General features: G+C 37.8%; 1 protein-coding gene across 1 annotated transcript in view; it reads left to right on the forward strand.

The window, feature by feature from the left end:
* MSH4 (mutS homolog 4) overlaps positions 1-25,111 on the forward strand; it is an 85,128-nt gene that overhangs the window by 3,868 nt on the left and 56,149 nt on the right. Inside the window, exons 2-7 of the mRNA XM_008055084.1 lie at positions 706-866; positions 2,172-2,282; positions 6,329-6,444; positions 7,362-7,535; positions 12,073-12,245; positions 22,027-22,094. Of these exons, the coding sequence (XP_008053275.1) occupies positions 795-866; positions 2,172-2,282; positions 6,329-6,444; positions 7,362-7,535; positions 12,073-12,245; positions 22,027-22,094 (714 nt within the window). The 5' untranslated portion in view covers positions 706-794. The remainder of the gene's footprint in view (positions 1-705; positions 867-2,171; positions 2,283-6,328; positions 6,445-7,361; positions 7,536-12,072; positions 12,246-22,026; positions 22,095-25,111) is intronic.

The raw sequence follows: 25,111 nt of genomic DNA on the forward strand, positions 1-25,111 counted from the left end.
TACAGGCACGCCCTACCACACCCAGCTAATTTTTTGATTTATTGTAGAGACTAGGTCTTGCCATATTGCCCAGGCTGGTCTCGAGCCCATGGGCTCAGGCAATCCTCTTGCCTCCACCTCCCAAATTGCTGGTATTACATCATCTGAAGCTACATCATCTTTTTTGATGTATGATTATTTATTATGAAATGATTTATCCAGATTCAAAGAGCTTTTAAATGACAGAGTAAGGTAAATAATCTAATTTTTCTAGTATGTATGATGTTCCTTTTATGACTCTATTCCAATAAAATCCAAAATAAGACAGTGTATAAATTTGTTATTTCTATATGTGAAGTTAAGTTTTGGAAAAATACGTTGAGAATTAGCATTTTTTATTTGGCTTGGATAATGAAAAGTTATTATTATTATCATCATCATTATTATTTATAGAGACGAAGTCTTGCTATCTTGCCTAGGCTGGTCTTAAACTCCTGGGTTTAAGAGATCCTCCTGCCTCAGCCCCCCAAAGTGCTGGGATTACAGGCATGAGCCACTGCATCCAGCTGGAAAAAAAAGTTATTTTTTGATGAGGAAAAGAAAAAAACGTTTCCTTTGTTTTTGATATAGTGCCCAAGACCTAGACTAGGTGGTTTATTCTTATGTGAAAGAATTAGAAATGATTATTATTAATGTTTACATATTTTCTTATTTGAAAACATCCAGCTACATCCTCATCTGCAGCTTCTACACACTCCCCGTCAGTTATTGTAGCTGTTGTAGAAGGGAGAGGACTTGCCAGAGGTGAAATAGGAATGGCAAGCATTGACTTCAGAAGCCCGCAAATCATATTGTCACAGTTTGCAGATAGTACAACATATGCGAAGGTAAGTGTTACTGTTCCTAGGGAATGGTTGATCTAGTGGTGTGCAGACTTTCAAGTCAGTTCTTTCCTAGTTAGTTTACTTTTTGTTAGAATAAAAACTGTCCATGATTACTTCCATATAAATACTCAGTTAAAATGTGATTGTTGCCGGGCTCGGTGCCTCAGCCTGTGATCCCGCGCCTTTGGGAGGCCGAGGTGAGTGGATGGCCTGAGCCCGCAGGTTCGAGACCCGCCTGGGCAGCGAGACCTCATCTCTACAATAAATCAAAAAATCAGTCGGGCGTGGTAGCGCATGCCTGTAATTCTGGCTACTTGGAAGGCTGAGACAGAAGGATCGCCGGAGCCCAGCAGGTTGAGGTTGCAGTGGCCAGGAGCGGCCACTGCACTCCAGTCTGGGCGACAGAGTGAGACTCCAACTCAAAAAAAAAAAAAACAAAAAAACAAAAAAAATAAAATAAAATGTGATTGTTTTCTGTCTGATTTTTATTTTAAAAATATATTCTGTTCTTGGCTGGGTGTCAGGTCTCATGCCTGTAATTCCAGCACTCTGGGAGGCCGAGGCAGGAGGAATGCTTGAGCCCAGGAGTCCAAGATCAGCCTAGGTAATGTAGTGAGACTCATCTCTATAAAAAATCAGAATCAGTCGAGCATGGTAGCACATGCCTGTAATCCCAGCTACTCAGGAAACTGAGGTGGAAGGATCACTTGAGTCAGGGAGGTTGAAACTGCAGTGAGCTGAGATTGTGCCACTGGACTCTAGCCTGGGCCACAAAGTGTGACTCTGGTTTCGGGGGATTTTTTTTTTTTTTTTTTGAGGAAAAAAAAATGCATATATATATATATGAAGTGTTTATATATTTATATATTTCTAAAAGGAGTATGTTTTACTGGTACGTGATTGTTTCAAAATTACTGTCAATATTGGTTTCTAAAATTAACCTCTTCATTTCTGGACTAATTCCAGAGGTGATGTGTGGGGCAGCGCAGTGATGACCCTAACCCTGAAAGACACAATCCCAGATGCCATAATCCCGATGTGAAATCTTGAAAGATTAAAACGCAAAAGACAGAAATCCCAAATGTTGAAATTCTGAAGGCTGAATTCTAGGCAAGGAATTAGTGCTGTTTTGGTTGTACACAGGATTGTCGCATCATGTTGTTTGCATCATGTTTGGTGGAACTACCTCCTTATTATTGTATTTATAAATTAATTTTAAATACTTATCTCAGAAAATTATGAAGCTTTTTTGTTTAAGAGACAACCGTAACCTTATATAAAAGAAATTGTTTATTCAAATGATTGCAGGTGATCACTAAACTCAAAATTTTGTATCCTTTGGAAATAATAATGTCAAATACTGCTTGTGTTGTGGGTAACTCAACGAAGTTGTTTACTCTGATCACAGAAAATTTCAAGGTAAGTGACATTTGTTCTTGATAGTAACATTCAAGATTTAACTAACAGCATGCAGTGGCTCATGACTGTAATCCCAGTACTTCGGGAGGTCAAGGCCAAGAATTTAAGAACCTAGGAGTTTAAGACCACCCTGGGCAACATAGTGAGACACTGTCTCTACAAAAACTAAAAAAATTAATCAGTATGGTGGTGCATGCCTCTACTCCCAGCTACTCAGGGGGCTGAGGAGGGTAGATTCCTTCAGCCCAAGAGTGCAGCCGTGACTCCCTGCACTTTAATCTGGGTAACAGAGTGAGACCCCACCTCAAAAAAACCCCATAATTACTTTATTTAATTTTAATTTGAGTAACTTTATAGTTAGTGCCCTAAAGTAGACACTAAATACAAATCGTAATTTAAGGGACTATTAATAGAGATAGGAAATTCACTTATTTGATTTGGTACACTTGATCTACTTTAAACAAAAGAAAAAAATGTTTGAAGTAATAAGGAGATTTCTCAGAGTGTACAAGGGATGGACCTTGAGAGAAAGCATAGGTGTCTTTAGGTGTGGCTTTCTGGAAACTAGTTATTGTGCTGTCAGATTGCTTGAAATTGAAGTTCTCATCCTCTCGGGATAGCAGCTGTCAGCAAGTACTCTCTTCTCCAGAGAATTTAACCTGTGTTATGGAATTGTTTCAGTTTCCCCTGGCAACATGTACTGCCTCACAATTAGCCTGCTCCTCTAACCTCCACCTGTGTGACTGTGACACTTAGGAGCTGTGGAGCCTTTTCCAACAAGTGCTCTCCTCCTTAGTCAGGGCCTTCCCAACATGGAGCTTATTTCTTCCCGCTAACAAATGTCCCTGTTTGGTAGAATGGGGACAGTAATTGGAATAATTCCTTTGCAGTGCAAATTATTTTCGGAATATACTATATTTTGCTATGTTTATAGACTTTTTTTTTGAGACAAGTTACTGTTCTGTTTCCCAAGCTGGAGCATGGTAGCATGATTATAGCTCGAACTCCTGGGCTAAGGAATTCTCCTGCCTTAGCTTCCCAAGTAGCTAGGACTACAGGTGTATGCCACCACACCCTGCTAATTTTAAAACATTTTTTGTAGATACAGGGTCTCACTATATTGCCCAGACTTCTCTTGAATTCCTGGTCTCAAGCAATCCTCCTGCCTGAGCCTTCTCAGTCATTGGGATTACAGGGATGAGCCACTGAGCCCAGCTGTGTTTGTAGACTTATCTTTTACTTTAACACATTTGGAACCAAGCTGAGATTTAGAATCCAGTGAGTTCCTTTCTTGTTCTTAATATATTCAGCATCTTCAGTCATATATGGTTTGTTGTGGTGGGCTTAGAGATCTGTAATATACTATTATAATAGGGAAGAGTCCAGTGGGAACTGAACTTTAATTTGTACAGAGGTAACCGGTCATTTTATTTGTTTTGTTTTGTGTTTTGAGTCGGAGTCTCACTGTGTCACCCAGGCTGGAGTTCAGGGATACACTCCTCACAGCCACTGTAGCCTCACCCTGCTGGACTCAGGCAGTCCTTCCGCCTCAGCCTTCCAATTAGCTGGAACCACAGGCTTATGCCACCATACCCAGCTAATGTAACTGGGCATTTTAAAGAGAGAATGAAGGACTAGAAATGGGTGAATGGAGGCTCAGTAGAGTCAGGAAAATGAAAACTTACAAAAAACAACAAGATGGAGTTGGTTCATGTGAAATTCATCTGAGTTTGCTAACTGGTACCTACTGAAGTTTGGCTTTACTGTCTCATGGAGGATGGGAGACCAAGGCCCTGTCTTTAGAGTTGGCTGGAATAAACAGTACATTTTTTCGGCAGCCTGCATTTTCTTAGGCGGGCACTTGAAGAGAGGCTAGGGCCAGCCTAGGGATGTGGCTATGAGCAATTAGAAGCAATGTTAGTTTTATTCAAGTCTTTTCTTGGCCAAGGTCAAGGCCTAGTTGAGAAGAAGGCTCACAGGAACCTGGGTAGAGTTTGGTCAAGGAGAGAATTGTTGTCACTACCCTCCTCCCCGGTACCATATTTTTTCTACAGCAGATATGTTACCTCTGTGAGGTTTAAGAAGATAATTGCTGATGGCTCCATGCTGATGTCATCTCAGCTCAGTTAACCCAGAGGAAAAATAACTTTTTTTCAGTGTCTGTATATATTCCAGGGGAGGATGTTGATTCATCCTACGTTATTCATTTTCCTACACATTAGACTAATCACTATTTAGATAGCGGCACCCTATGATTGATTAATCCTAGGATATGTGCTTTTTACCCTGAGATAACAATTGACAGGCCGACCAGAATCACATGGAATATGGGATAAGTCATCCAAAGGCAAAAACAGCACAATTTCAGTACATTTGAGTAAGGCAGTATAACATAGTGCTTAAGAATAGTCAGGCTGAGCATGGTGGCTCATCCTTGTAATCTTAGCACTTTGGGAGGCCAAGGTGAGAGGATTTCTTGAGGCCAGGGGTTTGAGACCAGCCTGGGCACCATAGCAAGACCTCGTCACTACAAAAAAAAATTTTTTTTTTTATTAACTAGGTGGATGTCACGTGCCTATAGTTCCAGCTACTCAGAAAGCTGAGTTGGAAGGATTGCCTGAGTCTAGGAAACTGAGGCTGCAGTGAGCTGGGTGATCATGCCATTGTACTCTAGCCTGGGTGACGAAGCGAGACTCCAACTCAAAAAAAATAATAGAGGAGTAAGGTTGTCCTAGATTGTCAGTTTCAAGTCCTGACTGTGAGTGGCCTTGTATAAAGTAATTGATCTCTTTTATCTTCAGTTTCTTTTCATCAGTAAATTAGGGGCAATAATAGCACTTAACTCCTAGAGAATTGATATTTTATATAGGGTATTCAGAGATGGCCTCATTGACAAGGTTGCATTTGGACAAAGTCCTGAAAGGTGTGAAGGGAGTAAAGAGTGATGTAAAAGTATAAGAAGTGAGGTAAAAGTATTTTAAGCAGAGAGAAAAATCAATAATATTATTGTCCTTACTACTATTATTACCATACTTACCATAAAAAGACCTTCATTAACCAGGCACAGAGCATGACATACCCCTGTAGTCACAGCTACTTGGGAGACTGAGGGGAGGATCACTTGAGTCCAGGAATTTGAATCTAGCCTGGGCAGCATAGTGAGACCCTAGCTCTTAAAAACATGAAAAGATCTTCATTAAATTGAAAGTAATATGAAGTGGAAGGAACATGAACTTCATAGTCAAAGGAGTCTAAATTTGAAACTCAGCTTTGGTACATATCAACTGTATGACATTAGAAAAAGTACTTTTCAGAATTTTATTTGTAGGAAACTTGGAGTTAATGAGACTTATAGAATTATTGTTAAGATTAAATTAGATAATTGTTAAAACAATCTCGGTACATAAGTTCTTTGTTTGCTTATGTTTTTTTTCAGTCTTAACAGCTCTTTCACAGTCCACTGGTATATTACCTCTTATACCCATTACTTTTATTCAACTTTTTTACTCAACAACTTTGTCCTTTTTTTTTCTTGTTTTCTTTTAAAGTTCCATTATATCTTTCTCTTTATTCTAAATACATTTAATTCCACTTATGTAAATAGTATATCATAGATTTGATACGTAGAATTGCCGTTTTCATCTTTTCACCTAGCACATTACAAGGATCTATCCTTTCTTAATTATGACAGACTGAAAGGATTAATGTAAAAATCTGTGTGATGTTACTTCTATAGAATAAAATTACTAAACGGCATAGATTCTCATTTTTAAAAATGTATCTAACCAATTCAGTTAAATTTCACAAGAGAGTAAAGTCTAGTAAGAGCTACAGACTGTACTATAATTCGCTTAGCAGGATGGAGAATCATTCTCTGTTTATAAATAACTAGGAAATGTTATTTAAAATTTAAAAACATTAATAAATAAGCTTTAAACCATATTTAAGCTATCATATTTAAGCCATGTGCAAGCATGTGTTTAAAACAGTTTTGAGCAAGTGCATAGCACTTAGACATTTATTTTGAAATTAAAATTTCTTTTCAGAATGTTAATTTCACTACTATTCAAAGGAAATACTTCAATGAAACAAAAGGATTAGAGTACATTGAGCAATTATGCATAGCAGAATTCAGCACTGTCCTAATGGAGGTTCAATCCAAGTAAGTTATTTATTTATTTTTCATAAGCCCACAGCTAACAACATGATATCAACTAAGCCACAATTTAAGGAAAATAATACTATAGTATGAGTTCCACAAAGATAAGGACTGTTGTCTGTTTTGTTCTCTGCTGTATCCCTACTTCTTGGAAAAGTTCCTGGCTCATGCACACACTTAGTAATTATTGAGATAGTAAAATAGTTAACTAAAATGTATGCACTAAGCATACATTGCTAACTTGATTGATATAGCATTTGTCCAAATTAGTCATAATCTACTGACTTAATGGTTGCTTCTCACTATACTTTGGAGTGAAAAGCTCAAATAGCTACAGTAAACTAGAAACATGAGGGCATAGAAGTAAAAAACAGTTAAAGCTGTGTTCCTGTTACTTCATATCTTTACTCCTAAAATATTTAACATGAGACAGAGAATGATATTTTTAGAACAGATATCTTAGAACTTGCTAAATAGATACTCTCTTTGAGCCCAGAGTAGATCACCTATTTACTCAGTTAATCACAAAGATTATTCTCATCGAGACCATATACATTGAGACCTTTTGATTCTACCTTTAAAGTCTCAGACTTTTCCAACATTATTTGAATACTTAGAATGGTACATCAAAAATTGACACAAATTACCATTGAAAGTTGTCTTCCCACAAAGGATTAATTGGATTCTAATATATACCATAAATGTCAGGCTTCAAAGATGTGTCTATTTTGATCAGTTTTCACGATTTAGAGATTTTTACCTAGTTTTCAAAAATAACCACTTGGTGTACTTTTTCCCTTTGAGTTTAAGCAATCTATGCAATTATAATTTTTCTCAAGGTGCAATAAATGTTTCCTTTTATAGCAGTGATTTTTTTTATACTAAAGACTTACAGTGGTGTATCATTGGTCACCTTACAGGTATTACTGCCTTGCAGCTCTTGCAGCTTTGTTAAAATATGTTGAATTTATTCAAAATTCAGTTTACGCACCAAAATCACTGAAGATTTGTTTCCAGGGCAGTGAACAGACAGCCATGATAGATTCATCGTCAGCCCAAAACCTTGAATTGTTAATTAATAATCAAGATTGTAGGTAAGATCATCCCATTTTTTATTACAAAATATATTGCTATATTTCTATGATATATTTTTTATAAATAGTTACTTTAAAGTTTTAAAAATTACTTGATGGATAATTTTTTTTTAAGTAACAGGGTTTTGCTATTGCCTATGCTGGTCTCAAACTCTTGGGCTCAAGCTATCCTCCTGTCTTAGCTTCCAGAGAAGTTGGGAATACAGGCATGTATCACTGTGCCTGGCTAATGATGGAGAAATGTTGAATAAACATATTTTTAATCATTGTATTGTTGTTACTGAACTGCTCAGAAGCTTCACCAAAATCAAGTTTAAAAAAAAATTTGTGGTAAATAACAAAAAAATAATAACAACATGTGATAATTTAATCCATTACTCATATCTTTCAACTCTCCTGTTTAAAACTTTCCAGTGGCTTCCATTATGTTTACAATAGAATCCAAATCCTTTGGCCTACAGTAGGCCTACAAGGTCTTCTGGCCTATGTAGACTTGCTTCATTCATTTTCCTCTATTCTTACTCCCCACTTGCAAAGCACCAACCTCCATCTTTCAGATTCTGGAGCTAGACTTCCTGGGCTTAAATTGCAGCTCTTCTACTTATTTGGAAATCTTGGACAAGTTACTTTCCTTGTGTTTTCAGTTCTTTCAGGTATAAAATGTGGCTTATATAGCGTCTATCTCATAATGTGTTTATTAGAATTAACCAAGTTAACACATGTAAAGTATTTAGAACAATTCCTGGTACATACTAAGTGTTCAATATATGTTAGCTGTCATCATTATCATTGTAGTGATTCCCATTCCATCTTCATTTTTGCATTACTGCCTCCTTTTTTTAATCATTCAAGTCACAACTCAGTCGTCAAATCATAGATAGGTGTTTCTCAATCAACCCAACTAAAGCAAACCCGGTCATTTTCTATGTATTCCTGTTTTTTGTTTTAGTAGTTTATGTACCTGAAATTATATGATTATATGTTTATTGCTTATATCCCTCTACTCTTTTTTTTTTGGTCTTTTTTTTGATAGCTTAAAGGTTGTTTAGTCTGATATTAAGATCACGACTCCTGCTTTCTTTTGTGTTCCATTGACCTGAAAATTTGTTTTCCATACTCTAACTTTGAATCTGTGAGTGTTCTTTCTGGTGAGATGTGTTTCCTGGAGGCAGCATATTGTTGGGTCATTTTTTAAAAATCTAGTTTGCCACTCTATGTCTTTTTAGTTGTGCATTTAGTTCATTGACATTCAGGCTGATAATTGAGATGTGAGAGTTTATCCCTGTCATGAAGCTCTTACAGAGTTTTGTTCATTTGTTAATTTTCTTTTGATATTTGGGTCCATATATGTGTGTGTTTTCAATTTTGCAGTCACAATACATGCTATGTTGGTTCTCTGTTTTCCTGCATTCATGGGAAGAGTGTGGTCATTCTTTTTTTTTTTTTCTTTCTTCTCTGATTAATATCTTCTTAAATGTATCTTGTAGAGCTGGTCTGTAGGCAGTATCATCTCTTAGAGATTGGATATCTGGGAAAGATTTTGATCCATCACCGATGAAACTTAGCTGGGTAGAAAATTCTTGATTGGAATTGTTTATGTTTGAAAACTTTGAGGATTGAATTCCAGTCTCTTCTAGCTGGTAGTGTTTCTGTAGATAAATTTGCTCCTATTCTAATTGGTCTTTCTTCATAGGTAGTCTGACCTTTCTCTCTCATTGCCTTTAGGATTTTTTCTTCTATATCTACTTTGTGTAAGCAATTACTATGTGTCTAGGAGTTGGCCTTCTCATTTGATGCCTTGCATGGGTTCTCTGAATCTCTTGTGTTTGGATGGTCATGTCTCTGATGAGATGTGGGAAGTTTGCTTGAATGACTTCATGAAATGCTTGTTCCAGGGTGCTCTTATTCTCCTTTTTGCTTCAGGAATACCAATCAGGTGTAAGTTTGATCTTTTAATATAATCGTACATCTCTTGAAGTCTTTGTTCTATCTTTTAAAGTTTCCTTTCTATGTTTTTAACAGATTGGGTTAGTTCCATATTTTGGTCTTCAATTTCTGAGATTCTTTCTTCTGCCTGCTTAATTCTGCTTTCCATGCTTGTCAGTTTATTATTGATTTCATTGACTATATTCTTTGTAGCTTACATCTCTGTAATTAATTCATGTTTTTGTCTTGCCTTTCTTGGTTCTTATTCATTTTTTCCAACCATTCCTTGATCTCTGCATTTGTGGTCTGAAACCAGTCCATCTGGGCTCTCTTCTTTGTTGTTTGAATTCTGAAGTCTGTATTCTCATGCACTCTCCTTTCTGGATTTTGTGGGGTGCCTGTGGTTGTTGTTTTTTGTTTTTTTGTTTTTGCTGATTTCTCTTCATTTGTGATGGATTTTTCTTTTCTCTCTACTTCCGTTGCTCAGTGAGAGAGGGGGTAGTTTTCACTTCTTTTTACTCAACCCCCTATTCTCCCTTTGGTAAAGTCTCTGGATTTGTTCCATTTTGAAGCTGGGTTGGAGGTGGGGAGCTGTGTTGCCCTTTTGCAGCTTTAAGATTGAATGAGGTGTGTTGTAGGGTGCTAAGATTTAAAAATTGCCTGCAGATCACAATATTTGCTGATTAGAGTATGGCTCCCAGGGACCCACTTCGCACAGTATGTCCATGTAGTGAGAATGTATGTGTCTCCCCTGGGTACAAAATAACATAAGGAAAAGAAAAGGAGCTAAGAAAGAGAGAAGGGAGAAGAAAAGACAATGAAGAGAACAAAGAAGAGAAGGAAAAACAAACAAGCCAACAAATAGACAAACTAAAGCTGACACTATGAGGACATTTTCACACTCGTATATGCCCTTGTGTGAAAAAAGGCAAAGACAAAGGAATAAAACAAAATGAAATACACACACCCCTTGCAAGCTATATAGAGAGACCAGGGGAAAACAACGACAACAAAAAAACCTTAAAAACTTCGAGTTTCTTGTTGACGTGACCCAAGTACCACTGCTCTTGGCTCGTGGCAGAGGGGAAGGCCTCCAACCTCTAGATCTGTTCCCTGCTCACCGTGTGGTTTGGGAGAGACTACAAACTGCCTTCAACAGATATGTTTGTGTTCAGCCCTCTCTGATCAGGATGCTCCCCACCTGAATCACACGTCTTGTGAATCACTGAGAAAAGGGAGCTGGGCCACTTTAAAATTCACCCCCACTCATCTGCTGCAGACTGGATGCTTCATCTCCAGTTGCAGCTATAGACCACAAATGTTTCAGTGAGGGGGATGGGGCACCTGAGTGTCCTCATCAGGGTCTGTCCCTCTGGGCTTACTGCACCCAGGGTGTCCTCTCTGGGTTGGCATTGGTCAGCTTCAGAGAGGTGCTGAATTCACCCTTTAGCCTCAGGGAGTAGCCATGCTGTTCACATGGGCAGACCGGAGCCTGTGTCTGCCCTGTTACCAGGACTAAGACTGTAGGGATGTCTCTGTGTCTTGTCCTCTGCTAGGACTTGGCAACTAGTTCCTCTGGTGTATTTTCTCCACTGCCAATATTCAATCTGGTGCTGAAGTCTGTGGGAGGCACTGGCAGTGGGTGGCACTTTCTTCTGGGTAGGGTCGCAGAGATGGCGCCTGCCTCTGGGCTGTGGAATGTGTTGAGTCTTGAGTAGCTACATAGGGTAGCCACCTCAGCAGGAGAGCTCAAACCACTTGTTCCTGTGTCCCCACTCAGTCAGACACTCTTACAGCTACTTACTGACATGCATACATATTTGTCCCTGTGCCCACTCATTTATGCAGAGATGCACGCTTCCTGACTGACTCAATTGCCATCTTGGAAGTGTCCCCCCTTTTTCTGTCTTTAGTCATGGCCAGTAAACTGATCAAAGATATTGGCAATTGGCCACTAGAATGTAAGGCCCATGAAGGTAGGAATCATGTTTATCCTGTATGCCCAGTGCTTAGCATAGAGTTTTGAGTACCTTAAGGGGTCAATAAATATTTGTTGAATATTAAGATTAACCAGATTTTTTACAGGTGATCATAATTGTCTAAAAATTGTACAATGAAATGTTTTCTTTATAAGAATCACTTAGAAATCATGAAATTCTATTTTATCTGTGATTCTTCTATGATTTCTTAAATTAGAACAAGGTGTTTAAATTAAACACTCATTTTATCAATGTAAAAGTGCCCCCCGTAAAGATATATTGTTGGCATCTTGATATTATTGATGGAACGTCACGGATTAGAAAACTTTGTATTAGTCGGAATATTGTAACTGATCTATGGAAAAAAATCATTAAGTGCAAAGAGATATGGTCCATCCTTGTTAATCTAAGTGTGGTTCACTGACAGCGTATTTGGGAGCTTGTTCAAAATGTAGGTTCTCATAATTTATCTTGGACATACTGAATTAGAATCCCATGTTATCTGTATGTACAATAAAGTTAGAGAATCAATGGTGTAGATTATAGGATTATTGAATTATGAAGTTAAAATGCAGTTTTCCTGGATTTTCCTTTGTTTACCTAATGACAGTTTCTAACTTGTGTTTTCAAAGGAGTAATCACACTCTCTTTGGTGTTCTAAATTATACTAAGACTCCTGGAGGGAGTAGAAGACTTCGTTCTAATATATTGGAACCTCTAGTTGATATTGAAACCATTAACATGAGATTAGATTGTGTTCAAGAACTACTTCAAGATGAGGAACTTTTTTTTGGACTTCAGTCAGGTAACTTAGTATCACTTTATTTTATAAATACAAAATATTTTTTAAAAATACACTTAGTCTAGTTATTGTCTCATGTTTCTGAAAAGCAGATAGTGAAGGTGTAAATTCTTTGTATTCTTGTATGGAAGCTATTTTCCTGAAACTTTCTCATGAATCCTGTAGTAAATCATTTCAGAGGTATATTTTACATTTTGCTTTCTTGGATGGTTTTCTTTTCCATTTTTTCTGTGGTTTTTTTTTTTCTTTCATAGACATCTTGTAATTCTTTTCTGCCATGGTAATCCTGAAAGAAGGGAAGATTTCTCCAGACTATGTAATTATTAATAGCTGGAATATATTCATTTCCAGGGCTGTTATAAAAAACACCACCTACTCCATGGTTTAAAACAATAGAAAATGTTTGTCTCACAGTACTGGAAGCTAGAAGCTGAAATGGAGGTGTTGATAGGGCCTTGTTCCTTCTGAAACGAACAAAGGAGACTCTTACTTTGCTTCTTCCTAGCTTCTAAGGGTGGCTGTCCATGGTGTCCTTGGCTTGCAGTTCCATCACCCTGGTCTCTGCTTCTTTTGTCATATGGTATTCTCTGTGTGTCTTCACGTTGTCTTCTTATGCAGACAGCAGTCATCTGGATTAAGACCTACCCTAATGAGCTTTTTTTTTTTTTCCTTTTTAGAGAAACAGGGCCTTGTTCTGTCACCCAAGCTGTGTTGCAGTGGCATGATGATACTCATTGCAACCTCCAACTCCTGGGCTAAAATGAGCCTCTTGCCTCAGCCTCTTGAGTAGATAGGCCTACCAATGCATGCTACCACACCTAGCTAATTTTTATATTTTTTGTAAAGATAGCGGCTTGCTATGTTTCCCAGGCTGATCTCGAACTCCTGGCCTCAAGTGATTCTCCTGCCTTGGCCTGCCAAAGTAGAATTACAGGCATGAGCCACCACGTCCAGCCTTGAAGCACATTCTTAGAAAATCACTTACACTAGCTGGGTGGCTAGTCGGTGGCTCAGCCTGTAATCCCTTGCCTTTGGGAGGCCGAGGTGAGTGGATTGCCTGAGCCCACGGGTTCGAGACTCGCCTGGGCAGCGAGACCTCATCTCTACAATAAATCAAAAAATCAGCCGGGCGTGGTAGCGCATGCCTGGAATTCCGGCTACTTGGAAGGCTGAGGCGGAAGGATGGCCGGAGCCCAGCAGGTCGAGGCTGCGGTGGCTGGGAGCGGCCACTGCACTCCAGTCTGGGCGACAGAGTGAGACTCCAACTCAAAAAAAAAAGAAAAAAAAAAGAAACTCACTTACACCTGAGTTCTCATCTCAGGGTCTGTTGCTGGAGAATCCAGCCTAACACAGTCAATAACAGGTGTATTATTAAATTTAATAGACACATATTGATTCTTCCTTTATTTGAATAAGAAGAATAGCTACAACTTATTTGATATTGGTGAATATCTCTTCTGATTGAATTGCTGCCATTTTGGGCTTCTGTGATTACATAATCTTTTGATCTTCTTCCTACTTTATAGTTTTTTTCTGAGTCTCCTTTATAGGCTTCTTTTCCTTTGCTCATCACCTAAATGCTGCGGCTCCTCAAAAGTATGTTCTGTTGTTGTGTTTTTAGTCTGCCTATACTTATTATGTGACTTACTCACTTTCCTGGTTTTATAATTATACTTCACATTTATATGACTTCTAAATTGACATCTCATGTACAGAGATATCTTGTCAGACCTTCAGACCCAAGTATCTTATTGCCAACTGGGTGTTTGCTGTAGTCTGAATGTTTATATTCCCCCACAATTCATATGTTAAAATCTTTACCACCAAAGTGATACTATGAGGCCTTTAGGAGGTAATTAAGTCAGGGGAGGAGAACCCTCATAAATAGGATGAGTGCCCTTATAAAAGAGGCCAAGAGAAAACCCCTCCCCTTCTACCATGCGAAAATGCAGCAAGAAAGTGGGTCACGCCAGACACTGAATCTGCCCAGCATCTTGATCTTGGAACTTCCCAGCCTCCAGAAATTTGACAGATGCATTTCTCTTGTTTATAAGTCACCAAGTCTATGATATATTTTATATTATCCTAAACAGAATAAGGCAGCATTTATTAGGTGTTTCTTGGTCACCTGAAAATTTTTTTTATTATTATTTTGAGCCAGAGTCTCACTCCATAGCCCAGGGAGGAGTGCAGTGGCATGCTCATGGCTTGCCACCCACCTCAGCCTCCAGAATAGCTGGGTCTACTACTCTGGTGTGCACCACCATGCCTGGATAATTTTTAAAAAATTTTTGTAGAGACAAGGTCTTGCTATGTTGCCCAGGCTGGTCTTGAATCCTTGACTTCAGGCGATCTTTCTGCCTCGGGCTCTCAAAATGCTGGGATTGCAGGTGTGAGCCACTGCACATGGCCAAGTCACCTGAAATTTAATGTGTTTAAACTGTGTCATCTTCCCTTCTAAATTAGTTCTTTGTGATTTCAGTGAATAGCTCCACATTCAGCCTCTTTACGCAAGCTGGATACCTGAAAGTCATTTTTGACTATTGTTTTTTCTGTACTTAATCCTCAAATTCTGCAAAGTCTCCTTCCTGTTTACCTCTTGGATATATCTGCTTCTCGTGTTCCCATTGCTGCCACTCCTGACCAGGATCCATTAATTCTCTTATCTGATTTCTTGTGACAGCCTCCTATTTGATCTCCCTCTTATAGTCTTGCTGTTTCTAACCTCTCTACACCATTGCCTGAGTGACCTTTTGGAAACTTAAGTCTGAACTTATCCTTTTGTATTCATTTCTTCTTCTTCTTCTTTTTTTGCGTCAGAGACTTACTCTGTCACCCAGGCTAGAGTACAGTGGCTACCACAGCTTTGACCTGCTGGGCTCAGGAAATCCTCCCACCTCAGCCTTCCAAGTAGCTGGGACTACAAGCGAGTACTACAATGCCCAGCTAATTTTTTGATTTATTGTAGAGATGAGGTCTCACCAAATTTCCCAGACTAGTCTAGAACTCCTGGGCTCAGGCAGTCCTCTCACCTCTTCCTCCCAGAGTACTAGGATTACAGGCTGAGGTACCACGCCCAACCTGTATTCATTCTTATTGTTGATGTAGCAAATCATCACAAATTTAGTGACTTTAAACAGCATGAATTTATTATCTTACAGTGCTGGAGGTCTGAAATGAGTTTCATTGAACTAAAGTCAATGTGTCAGCATGTTCACTTTTTTTTTTTTTTTTTTGAGACTCTAGGGCAAAATCAGTTTCTCTTTCTGGTTTCTGGAGGCCACCTACATTCCTCGGCTTGTGGTCCTTCCTTCATCTTTAAGCCCGCAGTAGAGCATCTTCATAACATCAGACCTCTGCTTTTCTGTGTATATCCTCTCTCCCTGATTCTTTACCTTCCTGCTACCGTCTGTAAGGACTTTTGTGATTACTTTGAGGCCAAGAGATAATCCAGGATATTATCTCCATCTCAAGACCCGTAACTTAATCTCATCTAGTAAGCCCCTTTTGTCAGTTAAGAGATTCTCAAATCCCAGAGATTAGGAAGTGGACGTCTTTGGGACTCACGTGCATAAGATCCTTCAATGTCTTCTCATTACTTCTAGGTTAGAATCCAAACTCTTCTATAAGGCTCTTTCTCTGTCATCTCCCACAGCATCTTTTGTCCCTCCTCACTTTCCATTCTGCTTGCCAGTATAGCTGAACTTCCTTAAGTTACTTGAGCATATTCACTCTCACTTTCTGACCTTGACACTCGGCAGTTTTGCCTGGCATATTTCCTCCTCTTTCTTGGCAGTCCCTCCGCCCATGTTGCCTAATTGCACCTCATCTTTTGCCATTCTCATGTAGACGTCACTTAGGTTGGGAGCCTCTCTGACCTCCCGAGTCTGCATTAGGGATCTTTTCTACATGTTTTTTATAAGGTCTTGTTGTAGCACTTATCTCACTGTATTATGAATGCATATCTTGTTGAATGTTTGTTGGAAAGCTAGGACGTAACAGGTATTCATATTTGTTAAGCTATTGACTCATTGTTGAAACTGTTGAAAATTGTATTATGTTAGTCCCAAGATCATAGTGTTTTGTATGATAAGATTTTGATTAAAAACTTGGATTTTTTTGAAACTTCAGTTTGTGTATATTTTAAGTTCTTTTCCTATATCTTTATAGTTTATAATTTATTTAAACATGCAGTAAAATAGGGAAGAAGCTCATAGGGCAGAATGGGAGGGTAATTTTGCAGTTCATGAAAATGTGAGAATCTGAACCTTTTTTTTAAAACCTGTAAGTATTCTATAGGTGTTAGGGATAAATAGATAAGGAAAATTATACTATATCTGTCCCCAAGGACCTCACATCCATGTTATGGCAAGAGAACTCTACATAAATAATTGTGATACAGTGTCATAAATGCAATAATACGTAAGTATTTTATGGGAACATAGGAGACAGAGCTGAGATAAACAGAGAATCCAGGTGAGATTCACAGGAATATTTTAGCTTTGTCTTAAGGAAATTAGTAGGATTTTGGCAACAAAATTCTAGCGGTGATATTTAAGGCAAAGGGACATGCCTGTGCAAGGTGTGTTGACCCATAGGAGTACCAAAGATGTTTGTTGGATGTAGTGACTGAGGTAATGATCTGGTACACATGTCATTGCCTGTGATCTTGACTAGGCATTACTTTCTAGGTCACACTTGTTTTTCTGGGAAGTTGGTGAAGATAGGCTTATCATAAACTTCTGCAGTTGCACTTATGTTGATATAAAAAAGCTTGCTGTATTAAGGCTTGGCCAGTAGTTATTTATGACTTGAAGCCTGTGGAGTGGCAGAAAATGAGATTTGAAGCTAGGTTATGAAAGACCTTTCTATAATGCTAAGAAGTTTGAATTTTTTCCTTCAGGCAATATGCAGCTGTGATCCCAAACCAAGAAAATAAGATGATCAAATTCTTATTTTAGAAACTTTATTCTGGTTGTAATCATAGATTTGTAAAGGAAGAGATTTGAAAGACAACAATATGAGGGGGACCTAAAAAACATAGAATTTATTTATTAAAAATTGTATATTCTTATGTTTAAATTTCAGTCACCTTCAAAGTACTCTTTGATGTAATGCACCTATTAAGACACCTTTTCCACTGCTCAGAACAGCTTCTGAACTTGTCCATTTTGATGCCTTTTAGTACTTCTGCCATTTTTTCTTTCATTTCTTCCACATTGGCAAAATGTGTCCCTTTGAGGACTTTTTTCATCTGGGGAATCAAAAAAGTCACTCGGGGTGAGTTTGGGTGAATAGGGAGGCCGAGGCATGGGAGTCGTGTGACTTTTGGCCAAAAACTGCTGAATGCTCAGTGCAGTGTGGGCAGATGCGTTGTCATTGAGGAAGAACCAGTTACCTGTTTGCCATAACTCAGGATGTTTCTCCTGCAAATTGTGATGCAACCTTCTCAAAAACATCCAGATAAAAACTGATGGGTTCCTAGAATACTTATCTAGTGGGGGAATCCTGTACTACAAGGGGCCTGCCCTAGAAAAGATAATTCCAGTATTTTGGGGATCCGGTATAATTGAGGGCCTTATGAGATTTTAGCTAGCAGAATCACATGTAAAATGTCATTATAGTATTGTGTCATATTGTACATAACAAAGATCATAACAGCAGTATATTCTGCCTACTTTAATTTTTACCACAATTTTAATACAATTATTTACTGTAGAAGCAGCAAATTTGAAAGGGGCACAGTTCCAGAGTTGACAAACTAAAAACTCTCAAAAGATACCTGGCAGTTTGAACAGAAAACAAGTGACATAAAAGTTTAATTTTATTATTATTATTTTTTGAATTGAAATCTCACTGTGTTTCCCAGGCTGGAGTGCAGTGGCACACTCACAGCCACCACAGCCTTGACCTGCTGGGCTCAGGCGATCCTTCTGCCTCAGCCTTCTAAGTAGCTGAAACTACAGGCACACACCACCATGCACAGCTAATTTTTTTTGGTTTTTTTGTTTGTAGAGATGAAGTCTCACCAAGTTGCCGAGGCTGGTCTTGAACCCATGGGCTCAGGCAATCCTCTCACCTCGGACTCCCAAAGTGCTGGGCTTATAGGCATGAGCCACTGTGCCTAGTCTTATTTTTATTTTATTTTTTTAGCTTGGAACCACTTTGTGAAAATATAAATAAGTCTACACAAAATCTATCAAAGTCATACATTACAGTGATGATAATAGCCATGAGTTGTTAAGAAATGGTTACTGTAGTGTACTGTATTTTAAGTATGGGGTAATGAACACATGTTTAAAAGATCTCTATGTTAATTGGTTAGGATTTTTTTTAACATGGGTGTAATTAAAAGGTAGATTACAATCATCTATACATTTACTTTTATAGAACATGTTAAGCAAGAAAATAAGTTGAGAAGACTAAAATAACAATCTTCAAGCCCAGGTATTTGTAAGATACTTTATACATTGTCTTAGTGTGTTTGTGCTGCTAGAACAGAATACCTGAGACGGGCAATTTATAAAGAATAGGATGAAATGAATGTAGCACCTTGCGGTACTGGAGGCCAGGAAGTCCAAGGTTGAGGGACCTGTGTCTAGTTAGGGGCTTCCTGAGGCAGCGTCTGAGAGAGGAAGGCAGAAGGGCAAGAGAGCATGCAGCAAGAGAGGGGAAAGGGGTGAGCTCCACCTTTTATCGGGAACTCACTCCCATGATAACTAACCCACTCCTGCCATATGACCTTAATCCATGCATGAGGGCTCTCAAGTGTCCGACACATGAACTTGGGGGACACAGTCAGCCATAACGTTTTGCCCTACCGCTTGCTCCTCAAATTCATGTCCTTCTCATGTGCAAAATACATTCATTTCATCCCAGTAGCCCAAAGTCATTTCAGTACCAACTCAAAAGTCTAAAGTTCAGAGTCTCATCTGAACCAGACATAGGTGAGACTCAAGGCATAGTTTATCCTGAAGCAATTTCCTCTCTGGCTGTGAGCCTATGCAGTTGAATATTATCTTCCAAAAATTTGGACCAGGCATAGAATAAACATTCCAATTCCAAGAGGGAGAAATAAGCAACAAAAAAGTAGTAAGCCCCAAGCATGCCTACAACCTGACAAGGAGAATAACATTAAGTCTTAAACCTGAAGAGTAATCTCCTTTAACTCCGGATCTCAAACAATGGGTACACTGGGGTAGGAGTTGGGCCCCAAAGTCTCAGGCAGCCCAACCCCTATGGCTTTTCTGGGCTTAGTCCATTCAGCTCTTATGGGTTGGAGTCTCATGCCTGCAGCTTTCTCAGACTGGAGTTGAGTGCTGGTGGCCCTACAGTTCTGTGCTCTCGGGGGACTACCCCATTTCCCTGACTCCACTAGGCATTGCCTTAGTGTGGGCTCTCTGTGGTGACTGGACCTCTTTGGCAAGTCTCCATTTGGGCCAAACTGCCCTTGACATCCTTTGAAATCTAGGCAAAGCCACCATGGCTTTATAGGTCTTGCATTCTGCATTCCTACAGAAGTAGTATCATGTGGATGCTGCCAAGGCTTATGACTTATTCTTTCTGGAGCAGTGGGCTGAGCTGCACCTGGATCCCCCTGAGCTACAGTTGGGGTGGCTGAGAGGTATTGTGCCAGAATTTGGGGTGTAGTGTCTTGAGGCGGTGGGGGGTACCAAATGTTGAGGACCTATGGGTACTACTCTGGCAACCTTGCCCTCAAGGTTCTAGCTTGCCTTGGAGATTTCTGAAATGCCCTTGGAGTCATTCTCCCATGTCTTGATGAACAGAATCTGACTTCTTTCTGTTTGTATTAATCTCTTTAGTAAATTGTTGCTTGGCCCATACCCCTAGTATTCATTCCCAAACATACCTTTTTATTCTTTACATGACCAGGATAAGAATTTCCAAATTTTTTCATTCTGATTCCCTCTTAATTATAAATTTTATTTTTAAATTGTTTATCTCGTCTCTCATTTTGTGTAAGTAGCCAAAGGAAACCATGCAACATGAATGCTTTGCTGCTTAGGTATTTCTTCTGCTAGATATTCTAGTTCATCACTCAAGTTCTGTCTCCACAAAATCCTGGGACATGGACACAATTCCACCAAGTTTTTTGCAACTGTATAACAAGAAAGGCCTTTACTCTAGTTTCTGGTATTCTGTACCTCAGTTCTACGTGAAACCTTATTGGAGTGTCATTTACCCTCTGTATTTCTACCAGCATTCGGATCACTGCTACTTAAGTAATCTCTACATAGTCCCAGACTTTTCCCACATTTTTCACTTTTTCTGGACCCTCGTTAGAATTGTCTTGAATGCTCTGTGCATGGCTATCTAGGCTTTTTCTAGTCTCCTCCTCCAAATTCTTCCAGCTTCTATGTATTGCCTGGTTTCGAAGTCACTTCCACATTTTCAGGTATTCATTATAGCATCAACTCCAGTCTTAGTACCAATTTTCTGTCTTTGTTTTGTGCTGCTATAACAGAACAACTGAGAGTGAGTAGTTTGTAAATAATGGCTATTTATTTTTACAGTTGTGGAGGCTGAGAAATCCAAAGTTGAGGGGCTCACATTTGCTAAGAGCCTTCTTGCTGAGTCATAACACAGTGTTAAGGGGAAGAGAGCATATATGCACATGAAAGAGGCAAGGAGCTTCTTATCAGAGACCCACTTCCATGACAACAGCATTAATTCGCTCATGAGAACATTGCCTTCATTACCTAATCATCTCCCCTGACTTCTCAACATTGTTGCATTGGGATCAAGTTTGCAGTGAATTTGAACTTTGGGGGACACATTCAATCCTTAACCTTCTCAAAAGTTACCTAACTTCTCTGAACTCTGCATGTTCTTATCTCATTTAATTCTCAAAACAAACCCTAGGAGGTAGATATTGTCGGCATCTAAGAGATAAGAACATGCAGAGTTCAGATAAGTTAGGTAACTTTTGAGAAGGTTATGTGGCTAGTGGTTGAACTATGCTTTTAGACTAAGCATCTTTTTAGTACTAGGAAGAAAGGTAAATATCATAAAGATGAGAAGAAAATTGTAATAGACAACATCCAAAAGTCAGAAAGTAAAGTGTCAAGAGGGAGGGAAGTGTCTTAGTTCCTTTAGTGTTGCAGTGGCAGAATACCTGAGGCTGGAAAATTCACAAAAAAAGAGATTTATCGGGTTCGCAGTTCTGGTGGCTGGCAAGTCCAAGAGATGGCCTCAGCCTCTGCTCAGCTTCTGGCGAGGGCTTTCGTGTGGCGTCGTCACGTGGCAGAAGGTCAGCAGGGAAGTGGTCATGTGCCACGGGGCAAGATTAGAGACATCCTCACTTTGTAACAGTTTGTTCTTGTGTGGAAACCGATCCCTCCCTGCCAGAGCAAATTATTTTGTGAGAGCAGTAACTCACTCATCACCATGAGAACAACACCAACCTGCCCATGGGAGTGGAGCTCCTGTGACCCATATACCACCCATCAGGTCCCACCTATTAAAGCTTCCACTGGGAATTAAGATTCCAGCATGAGTTTTGGTGGGGGCATGCAAATCATGGCAGAAGGGATGGTCAACAGTGTAACGTTTTGAGGTGATATTGTGAGTAATCAAAGTTAAGAAAAGGACATCATAATTTATTATTATCCTACTTTTATATGGAAAATAGATAAAGAAGACATAAAATATTTGCAGGTAGAACTGTTCTGCTTTATTGAGGATAATATTTTACATAGCACCATAGTTTAACTGTACCATAGTTCAAATGCTCACATTTGCTTGTTTTTTTTTTTTGTTTCAGTTTTATCACGGTTTCTTGATACAGAGCAACTTCTTTCTGTTTTAGTCCAAATTCCAAAGCAAGACACGGTATGTTTATGTGTTAGAACTTGTCTTAATATAATACAACAGCTGGAAAATGTGAAGGAAAGTACTTTATTATTGATATCCAGAGTATTTTTATGCATTTTATATGTTATAGTAAAATAAAAAGTTTCTTAGATAGTTGAGGAATTGGCCTATTTTCACTAATCAGACATTTACCTAAGGAGTTGTATGTAATTCCCAAAACACTTAGACTGTAATAACATTTGCCTAATAAGTAAAAATTATATTAAAGCTAAAGAGTATAGATTGTTCTTAAAGTGATTAAAGTTTAATTAGTCTCCAACCTTTAAGAATGAAACAACATCTTTTCTGTATAATTTTCAAATTATAGAGACAGTTTTCAAATTATAATAGACAGTTTCATTCTTCCATTGAAGGTGAATTGAAGAATATTTACTGTAATGAAATACAGATATATTTTAGCCCAGATACTTAAAGGAAAGAAGTCTTGCACATTAGTAAAAATTTGATTTAAAATGTGGTTACTTTTGCAAATTAATTGAAAACTAAGGTACATTTAGTAATTTTTTTTCTATACTGTAAAGAAAATACTCTTAAATATACCAAAAGCATCACTAGATGGAAAAGATTTAGCTGTTGGGGAGGCATTGAACTAGAAGTTTCTTTAAATAATTGAAGAACTATATACTACAATATATACAAAATTGGTGCTTACCTAAAATAAACTGATGTCTGGAACAAAGCAAGATGATCTCATAAAATAAGTTTGGAAGTATTTTCCCCTCTTTAGTTTTCTGGCAGAGTTCATATGGAACTGGTCTTATTGATTCCTTAGATATTTGGTAGAATTTACAAATGAAGCCATTAGAACCTGGGATTTTCTTGATAAGAAGGTCTTTTAACTATAAATTCAACTTAAATAGATATGGTGCTATTTAGGTTATCTGTTTCTTCTTAAATGAGCTTTGGTAGTTTGTGTTTTTCAAATAATTTTTTGTTCCACCCAACTTTTCAAATTTTGCATAAAGTGACTCACAGTGTCCTCCTTATTGTCCTTTTTATATCTATAAGATTTATGGTGATACATACTGTCTCATTCCTGATATTAATAACTTGAATATAATCTGTTTTCCTTAGTCTATTATCAATTTATTGGTATTCTCAAGAAAACAGCTTTTTATTTCGTTATTATCTTTTCTATTTTTTCCTCTGTTCTCTGTTTCTTTGATTTCTGGTCTTAGCAGTTTTATTTTCTTTCTTCTGCTTACTCTGTGGCTAGTTTTCTCTTCTTTTTTTGAGGTTGTAAAAGAGGAAGCTGAAGTCATTGATTTGAGACCTTTTATTCTTTTCTAATATAGGCATTTACTGCTATACATTTTCCTCTGTGTAATGCTTTGGCTGTATTTCACAATTTTTGTATGTTGTGATTTGGTTTTTATTTTAAAAGTTCAAAATACTTTCTAATTTTTAAAAAAGTTCTTATTTGATGTATGGGATATTTAAGAGGTGTAATATTTCATTTCCAATTTTGGGGGGCTTTCCAGATTTCTAACTCAATTCCCTATTGGTCAGAGAACAAACATTATATAATATAGATCCTTTAAAATTTATTGACACTTGTTTTTATGGCCAAGAATAGTTAATCTTGGTATATGTTCCATGTAAGCTTGAAAATAATATATATTTTGTTGTTGTTGTTGTTGTTGGCTAGAGTGTTCCATAAATGTGTTCAAGTTGATTGATAGTGGTCTTCAAGACTTCTATATCCTTATTGTTGTTTTCTTTTGGCTATTGGTTCTATCAATTATTGGGAAACAGTGTCAAAATCTTCAAATATAATTGTAGATTTTTCTATTTTTTTCTTGCAGTTTTATCAATTTTTATCAAATGCATTTTGAATCTTTGTACATTAACACTTAAGTTTGCTATGTTCTCTTTATGAATTGAATCTTTTATTATTATGAAATGATAATCTTTATCTCTAGTAATATTTTTGCTTTGAAGTCTACTGTATCTAATATTAATATTGACTTTCTAGCTTTCTTTTGATAAGTGTTATCATCGTATACCTTTACCATCCTTTTGCTTTTAACTTATCTTTGTCTTTATATTTAATATGGGTTTCTTGTAGGCAACATATATTTGGGTCCTAGCTTTTTGTGTACAATCTTGGTCTTAATTGAGGTGTTTCTTTCATTCACATTTAATGAGGTTATTGATATGTTTCCATTTAAATCTACCATCCTTTTATTTGTCTCATTTGCTCCCTTTTTGCTTTTTTGTCTTCTTTTGTGTTGAGTATTTTTTATGATTCCATTTCATTTCCTTTGGTGACTTATTAAAGTGAACTCATTGTTTTGTTATATTAGCAGTTGATTTAGAGTTATTCTTAGGTTTTCTTCTAAAATTTTTATGGTTTCGGGTCTGACATTTAAGTCTGTAATCCATCTTGAGTTAATTTTTATATATGGGGAGAGATAGGGATCAAGTTTCACTTTTTTGCATTTGTTGAATAGGGTGTCCTTTCCCCAGTTTATGTTTTTGTCTGCTTTGTCAAAGTTCAGTTGGTTTAAGTATTTGGGTTTATTTCTAGATTCTGTTCCATTAGTCCATGTATCTGCTCTTATACCAGTACCATGCTGTTTGGGTTACTGCAGTCTTGTAGTATATTCGAAGATAGGTCATGTGATGCCCCCAGCTTTGTTCTTTTTGGTTAGAATTGCTTTGACTATTCTGGCTCTTTTTTGTTCCCATATGAATTTTGGAATTGTTTTTTCTAATTTTGTAGAAAATAAATTGGTAGTTTGATAGGTTTTGCATTGAATCTGTAGGATACTTTGGGTAATATGGTCACTTTAAATAATGTTGATTTTTCCAATTCATGAGCATGGGATGTTCATCCATTTTTTGCATCCTCTGCAATTTCTTTCATCAGAGTTTCGTAGTTCTCCTTGTAAAGATCTTTTGCCTCCTTGGTTAATAATATACCTAGGTAGTTTAGCTTTTTGGCTGGTATTGTAAATGAAATTTAATTTAGT

Source organism: Carlito syrichta, unplaced genomic scaffold, assembly GCF_000164805.1.
Source record: "Carlito syrichta isolate Samal-C Ts95f unplaced genomic scaffold, Tarsius_syrichta-2.0.1 Scaffold301654, whole genome shotgun sequence".
Classification (NCBI taxonomy): Eukaryota; Metazoa; Chordata; class Mammalia; order Primates; family Tarsiidae; genus Carlito; species Carlito syrichta.